The sequence below is a fragment of the Chanodichthys erythropterus genome, chromosome 18, assembly GCF_024489055.1.
Source record: "Chanodichthys erythropterus isolate Z2021 chromosome 18, ASM2448905v1, whole genome shotgun sequence".
NCBI lineage: Eukaryota > Metazoa > Chordata > Actinopteri > Cypriniformes > Xenocyprididae > Chanodichthys > Chanodichthys erythropterus.
Window position 1 is genome coordinate 10301779 of NC_090238.1, and position 8706 is coordinate 10310484.

General features: G+C 39.8%; 1 protein-coding gene across 1 annotated transcript in view; it reads left to right on the top strand.

Moving 5' to 3' along the window:
• The window catches only part of sorcs3b (sortilin related VPS10 domain containing receptor 3b), a 177962-nt gene extending 169681 nt beyond the window's left edge, over window positions 1–8281 (top strand). Inside the window, exons 25-27 of the mRNA XM_067367933.1 lie at window positions 2965–3070; window positions 3296–3531; window positions 7491–8281. Coding sequence (XP_067224034.1) covers window positions 2965–3070; window positions 3296–3531; window positions 7491–7552 — 404 coding nt within the window. The 3' untranslated portion in view covers window positions 7553–8281. The remainder of the gene's footprint in view (window positions 1–2964; window positions 3071–3295; window positions 3532–7490) is intronic.
• The last annotated feature ends 425 nt before the right edge of the window (window positions 8282–8706 follow it).

The window sequence follows — 8706 nt, forward strand, 5'->3', positions numbered from 1 at the left end:
GGCTGAAACAGTACTCGACGAACCCATCGCGATATGATGGTGGCATCTTGCTTAACAAGCGATCAACATGAGAGCCACAGCGCAGCTCGTATCCATTTGGGCCCTCCAACGTTCTGAGCATCCCTACTAGTGTTTGGATAGATAATGAAAAGGAGTCAAACGCTTCTGCATCACCAAATTTGACTGCTGGTGCATTCAGTATGACACCTAATTCGGACTGTACCAGCTGACGAGGTTGGCCATATTTATCCTGGAGTGCTTGTAATGCGGTTGTGTATGGCCTGGGGTCATGCATGTATGCTTTGGCCAACTGGAGAGCGCTAGGAAGTTTTAAGTGACTTAAAAGGACCTGATATTTGTAATGTTCACTCAAATGAGGCTGGTTATTCAGTACATTATCTAAGGCCATCTTCAGTAGTGCAAAGTCACTTTCCTGGCCAGTGTCAAAGTATGGGATAGCTGGCTTGGGGACACCATAAGCTGAGGCAGCTAGCATTTCCAGACCAGGTGGTTGGGCTGGGGAGGGGTACAATGCTGCCTGACTATGAGAGGCGTCAGGTGGGGGAACAGGATATGGTAATGCTGTCCAAAGAGGGCTAGGATTCGTGGTTTGGTAGGACTGAGTATGTATGGGAGCCCCTAACGTCACAGGAACCGTAGGTGGGGCTGTAGGTAGAACACTAACAAAGGGTATCTGACTATAGGTGACAGAGGTGTCTGAGTAATGGTGCGGTCTGGACACCGCAGCTGGGTTAAAGAGTGAAGGAGCAGCATAATCTGGCCTAGACATTAATATGGGCTGTGCAGTAACTAGCGAAGCCGATGACCTTGTAACTATGCTGGGCTGGGTTACTTCTGCAGCTGAGGGGACAGAAATGAACGGGGTTTCAGCTACTGAAGCAGTAATGTGTGCAGCAGGTAATACAGGGGAAGGCATTACTGGTGTCACAGGTATAAAGTTAACATGGCAAGGGGTAGAATGACTAGGCATTACATGGTCGGATGATTTAAGATCATCGGTAGCAGCAACTCCGTGCTGTCGAGCGCTTACCTCAAACAGAGGATCAACAGCATGGCTGGACTGTGAATCAGGAACATTAACTTCTTGAGATTCCTGTTTAAGAAGTGCACAAACTCATTTTGAACCTTTTTGAGACGCCGCCGAGTCTCTACCTGCTTAGCGAGTAACTCTCTAGCCTTAGTGGCTTGTTCCTGTTTATACTGCGCTTCTCTAGCCTGAGCATCAAGTCTCTCACACTCTTTATCAACAATGGAATCCTCTTCAATCTGCTGTTGAAGTTCTTCCAAGTCTAGAGTTTTTAGCCTTTCCTCCAACATGGCGGCTTGAAGATCAGAGAGTCCATGTCTGGGAGATTTGCGTTGTGCACTGTGATGGGATCTGGATGAAGTACTGGAAACCGTGCCAGAAGAAACGGATCTAGACGCATGTCGTGATGGTCTGGATGGTCTCTGCGAAGACGAATCAGCAGGAGGTGGCTCTGGATGTAGGTTAGGTGGGAGCTGGACATCATAATCGGCCAGATGGACAGGAAGGTGTCTCTCTCTTGGAGGACGAGGTCGAACAACAGGCTCAGTTGCACTGGGAGTTGCACTGGGAGTTTCAGGATCCATCTTGATACACGCCTCCGGCTCGAAGGACCATATACGAGCGTATGGGACGCTCAAGGGGGTTCAGGTGTAGTGAAACGGTAAGAGAAACAGGAGAGGGAATCCCAGTTTAACTCGTTTAATCAAGGAGGTTTGTATATGTTACTTCACACATGTGGTCTATAATAAACAGAAAAGAAATAAGGAAAACAGTTGTAAATATATCAGAAAATTGACAAAAATTCAGTTATTAAGTAATATTAATTAACATACATAGTTTAACTGCGTGCTGATTATTTTAATAAATAATTAAATAAACAATGAAAAAACAGATCGCATGATCGTTGCGAATGCTCAATATTACAAAGAAATTATGCAATGTCTTCAATTTCAACATTTTCAAAAAATACTGAACAAACTGAGCGATATGCAACCAGTAAGTGAACATAATATCCATACTTCACTGGAAAAACACTTATTTTCAAGATCAAAGTCCGATATGAAAACACCCTGGTTTCACTTTGTGACGCAGTTTCAAATGCGCTCAATCCATGGGCAAATATCAACATTCAGAACGACAATATCAATCACAAAGTTAGAATACAGTTGAAAACTCACCAGCAATCATTCACGCACAGGAGAAAACATATACAAAATGGAATAAACAGTCCAGCCAGCCTGATTCATATTCGTGATTTAGCTGCCGATTCTGCACGTCCACGCCCCGAATGAGCTGCATATATTACATACCACTAGGGGGCGAGTTAGGGCTTTCTCACACATCTTGTAAAAAAACGTTCGATGGCACCTTTAAGAGATGGGACAGTCTTGCACCCTTACTTCCTGTCACATACATGCACTCTCAAGTGGCCAAGACCGCAAGTGTGAGTATTTGGACAGGGCTAATGTATGAAAGTTTAAGTATGTAACTATTTATCATATAATATCAATAGCTACGTACTGTATATACTTAATCAGAAAGGTTTCCTAACAAATAGATTTTTGCATTGTCACACAAAGAGGGACATTTTGGAAATTATATTAAAAGTTCTTAGACTGTATACAAAAGTTTTTTTGGAAAAAGTATTGGTCATGATAACAAGGCTTTAGAACACTATCTGTCAAATAAGCATACAGCATTAAAATACCTTACATTTTAATTAAAATAAACCATCACGAATTTATAATTATACAAGTTTTTTGTAAGAACACAATTGAAAATGAAGTACATGAAAAAGCATTTTGAATATATTATACATTATAAATACATTTATTATGCATTATATACAGGCTCCAAGTATACTGCGAGATGAGACATTGAGACTAACTAGTTGTGCTGTCTAACATTGCCTGCAGCACCTCTGGTGGACTCCAGTGTTCTCCCCAGTGGATCTGCCATGCTGTTACTGATTTCTCTGGGCCTGGTGGGATTGGCCATTCTCTTCATCTACAAGTTTAAACGGTAAGCCTCACCTCTCCGAAATCTCCCAATTCTCCTAATTCTGCTCAACAAATCTAAACTAATTATGGACTGTTATTTTAATATGCCCTGAAAATACCAGCCAATGCTGACAAATGATCCTCACTTACTTTATTGGCATCAGTAACTGTTTCCTCTACTTTGACTAGAAATAACAAATGCATCCAGTATTTTTACATAACACTAGTTTTGCTTCTGTCTGCTCAGTAAAATCCCATGGATCCATGTGGAGACAGAGGATACCCATGAGAAGGAGCCTGAGATGATCAGCGCTGTCGGACAGGAGAAGAACGGCACGCACACAACAGCCACTTCGTTCATTTCGTGCAGCACACACACCACACACACATCGTTTCCCTCGAACACTGGAACACACAATAGCTTCAGCCATCTGCCACCTCCGAGAGAAGTAATGGAGAAAGAGCTGGAGGCTCAGAACCCAGGTGAGAGAAGTGAACAACCCATACACAACGTATGTTCTAGGTCATGTCCAGTCCTGCTCCTGCAGAGTTCAGCTCCACCCCCAATTAAACACATCTGAACCATCATGGTCTTACTAGGCATACTGGAGTCTTCCACACAGGTATGTTGAGGTTTCCACACAGGTATGTTGAGGTTTCCACACAGGTATGTTGAGGCTTCCACACAGGTATGTGGAGCTAAACTCTGCAGGACAGTGGCCCTCCAGGACTGAGTTTGGACACTCCTGTTCTAGGTTTTGTTGTTGTTGTTGAATCTATCTACTCGGTTAGTTTCTTAACAACTCTTGTGGGAAAAAAGTAAACATTAGCATACTTCTAAAAAATAGTAGGCCTACTTTTTATGGAAATATATGGAAGTACATTAAAGAAATATGGATAAATTGTACTGCTGAATATATAGAATTAATATACAATTTAGTACATTTAGTACATTAGTGATATTTGTAAATCGTCATTCTAAATATTTCGTTAGCATGTTGCTAATGTACTGTTAAATGTGGTTAAAGTTACCATTGTTTATTACTGTATTCACGGAGACAAGAGCCATCGCTATTTTCATTTTTAAACACTTGCAGTCTGTATAATTCATAAACACAACTTCATTCTTAATAAATCTCTTCCACAGTGTAGCATTAGCCTGTTAGCCAAGGAGCATAGCCTCAAACTCATACAGAATCAAATGTAAACATCCAAATAAATACTACACTCACACATGATCTGATACATGCATGCATCATGCATGACGAACATTTTGTAAAGATCCATTTGAGGGTTATATTAGCTGTGTGAACTTTGTTTATGCACTGTATTATAGTCGAGAGCTCGGGAGGGGCAGGGAGCACGAGGATTTAAAGGGGCTGTGCGCTGAATCGGTGTATAGTTAATGATGCCCCAAAATAGGCAGTTAAAAAAATTAATTTAAAAAAAAATTATGGGGTATTTTGAGCTGAAACTTCACAGATACATTCAGGGGACACCTTAGACTTATATTACATCTTGTGAAAGAACATTCTAGGGCACCTTTAAAACTTTTTTTTATTTGACATTGTTACAAAGTGCACTTTTTAAAGTTTAAGTTTGTTCAGAAACAGTCATGAAAATGTGCTCTCTTTAAAGTGTTAGTTCACCCAAAATTGAAAATTGTCCCATGATTTACTCACTGTCAAGCCATCCTAGGTGTATATGACTTTCTTCTTTCAGCCAAACACATTCAGAGTTATATAGTTAAAAAATATCCTGGCTCTTCCAAGCTTTATAATGGGAGTGAATGGTACCCAAGATTTTAAAGCCCAAAAAAGTGCATTCATCCATCGTAAGAGTAATCTGCACGGCTCCAGTGTGTTAATAAAGGCCTTCTGAAGTGAAGCTATGGGTTTTAAGAAAAATATCCATATTTAAAACTTTATAAACTATAATCAGTGCATCCGGCAATCAGAGTCTAGTTCCGGCGGAAGAGTGACCTCTGAAAAAGAAAGAGAAACCTCTTTCCGAAAGAGAAATGTCAGAGATTTCGATATAAGAGAAAAGAAGTTTCACATTACCGTAGAAACAACTTAAAGACAGTATATTTTAAATATTTGTTTAATGGCAGATTATTATGAATGAATGCCAGTATCACTGATACCAATACTGGTACTGATGTCCTACCTGTCTAACAGAAATTTAAGTTATCAAACACAAATGCAGTCTTCACTGCATAAATTATAAATTAAATATAGATTAATCCTTATTAAAGCAACAATTTTCTCTGTTACCTTTGTTCTTTGATTAACATTAACAACAGACATAAGAGCAACTGGTTTATTAGGATGCTGTGACTTTAAGACAAAGATGACACGGATCTGACGCGCATCTCATTTTCTCTTTATTTTTTTTAATTAATTATTAACATTCAACATTACAATATAACGTCTCAAGTTACGAGACGTTATATTGTCTGTAACCCTGGTTCCCTGAGAACAGGGAACGAGACACTGCGTCCTGAGACCCTTTGGGGAACGCCTCTGCATGACTGGTATCTGAAGCAACAGTAAAACTATGGCAATCCTACGAAATACCCACACTACCATGCTGAGGGGAGTGCATGTCAAAAAATGGCAGTTCCAACTGAAACACCAGAAAACCAGAGCTACAACACACGAATGCGGATTTGAACGAACCGTGAGAGTCAATGATTCAATGATTCATTCACAGCCACTTGCTTCGTTACTGAATGAATGACTCGAGGACTCACTCATAAAAACAGTGACTTGCTGCCACCTACTGGCAGTTTTAGTTTAATATTTAAAAGTATCACTTCGTTTAACCATCATTGCATATTTCTCTATTTTATTTAAAACATTATTTATTTTATAAAGTTATTTATAAATGTAAAAATATGCACTGGAAAATCAATTGCAAATATTGTCCCTTAATGGAAAAGGTGTGACTGCAGTCAAAGTGGAAGAGAGGGGGTACGCAGAAGGATGGGAATCCCTTCAGGGGGTACTCCACTCTAAAAAGTTTGAGAACCACTGCTTGAGGGAGTATGGCCAGCGGCTAAAAGAAGCCCCCAAAGTGTAAACCCCCAAAGCCACCAGGGAGGCTAACCCAGTCTGACTTGTGACCTAGTCTAGCCAACAACAACCTATCTGTTTCCTAAACAGAGTCTCTTACCATACTTGCCTCATGAGAGGCAACCAGATGAGAGGGACTGCAGAAGAGGCAGTAACCTGCTCACACCAGACAAAGAGACAAGCATCCTGGGGAGCAGGACTCAGCAGCGCTTTCCAAACTCTTACAAATGAGGGGAGTTACTCTGCTCGACCCTGGACTTACAGAGCGTTTTTTTTCAAAGCACTATGGAGGCCTATAGTCCTTCGACCTTCTGACCAGACTCAGTGAGTGAGGTACTCTACGGAACAAGCTTCTAACATGAGGGGAGTACTACCTAGGCTCGACCAAGTAGAATATCAGCCAAGATCTGGGGCTAGAATCAGGGAGGCTCCTGTGGACCTGCAACGTGAACTCAATCTGTGTAATCTGGGGAGCCAGGACACTCAAACAAGCTAGAAGTGCTAGGAATGTAGCTTGATCCGGAGGATCGCCATCAAGGCGGCCTGAGGAGGGCCAACTACTTGCAAACGAGTCTAACAGAGATAGCCACCTGGGGTGTGTAGGCTTGGAGTACTCATTCACATTGCCACACAAGCAGATGGATGTGCTTTTTTGGCTTCAGAATCTTGAGCCTCATTCACTCCCATTATGACGCTTGGAAGAGCAAGGATATTTTTAAATATAACTCCAATTGTGTCTGGCTGAAAGAAAAAAGTCATATACACCTAGGATGGCTTGAGGGTGAGTAAATTATGGGATAATTTTCATTTATGGGTGAACTAACCCTTTAAGTACACTTTAGTAGTCTTTTATTTCATTAATTATATATTTAAAAGTACAGTTTTTTGTTTTAAATATGCTTTTAGGATTTACAGTACACTACAAGTGCACATTCAATACAACTAGGTGCACTTTTTTTTTTTTTTTTTTAGAAGGGAAGTCATTTTCTGTCAGCTTTAATGTTTATAAAGATGCAATTTGGTGCTCAAGGAGCATGGAGAGAGACGTGCTTGTTTTGTGTCTGTCTGTTGTTTGTAAGCATGAGGTCAGTGGATGGACCCCAATTCATTCATTCTACTTTTATTACTCTGCTGTCAGGGAAGGTGATTGTCTTATGAGTGTCCCAAGACTTTTTGATTCAAAGTAATCAAGGACTGATCCCATGACACTGAAGTGGAAAGCATTGATCACAAAGTTGCCCTTGCTTGTTGGTTGCAATCACCGTGATTTTTCTGCTTTGTGTGTGTGTGTGTGTGTGTGTGTGTGTGTGTGTGTGTGTGTGTGTGTGTGTGTGTGTGTGTGTGTGTGTGTGTGTGTGTGTTTAGGAGGCCTTGGGGTTGGAGAGCGGCTTAGGACCAGACAGATTCCAAACTGCACCAATGTCTGAAATGAAGGAAGGTTTGATGATGAAATATTAATTGTATTAGATGTTTAATTATAACATTTTATCCCTTAACTTTTCCTGTTATTGTGGTGCTTATGCCTTTTTATTGTTGTGGTGTTTTACATTTGAGCTCTATAAAAATAATCAATTCCTTAAGTGTTAATCAAGGTATTATTAATTACAGGTGTAAATTGAATCAAAATCTCTACCGAAAACATTACAATCAATTTTATCAGCTCTTAAGGAATAGTTTCTTTCACCCCAATACAATTCTTTCTTAAAGTGATCAGCAAAATTGATGTATTCTTCCTAAGCAGGGGCACCAAATAATTCCTTTTGTAAAAAGTAAGAGATCATTCTCCGCATGCCAACTTGTAGATATATTAAGATAAACTGCCTCACATTTGTAAACAAACAGCTCACTTTTAGAGAACACAAAACATATATGCTACACTTTCATACGAGAAAATCAATATTTAATCATTTGAAATATGCTTATAGCTTTATGTATGTTTATATTTATGCTTACCTCATCTGAATTGATAGTGTCTCTGAGATGTTAAGAGGTCATAAGGAGCATGGTTTTACGATCAAGTAGATGTACATGGCACAAATAGAGGTTGGTACCTTCATCTGTGTAGAAACCTCATCTGTTGAACGTGTCCATTTGTGCCTTGTCAATGTGTATTAATATTGTAAGATGGCAACATATTCTTAATTTGGTTAGTATTCACAATACTATATTCCTAGAAGTATACTCATTTGGGGTGCATGTTTCATCGCTGCTAATAGCTGACAGACAGTTTTATATTTGACTGTGAACTGAAACTCACTTTAATCTGAATAAATGTATTTTTACATTAGTGACTGCCCACTGATTCTTTACAATGGATTTTCATGACATTTTTGTAACAAGTGGATGGGCTGTGTCTCCCAATTTCTCTAGGCAATTTCCAAACACCCATCATCTTTTCATTTCTCCAGTAAATAGTCTACAGCAGGTGACCTGTGACACTGAAGAATCTTTAATAGTATTACTTTAAATTAAAGGATAGAAAAGAGCATCTCTGCTGAAATGAAAGTAAACATGTGATTCAGCATAAATCTGCATTGTGCACCATTCCAGGTATAATTTCTGTTTTCTGTCAGTTTCTTTC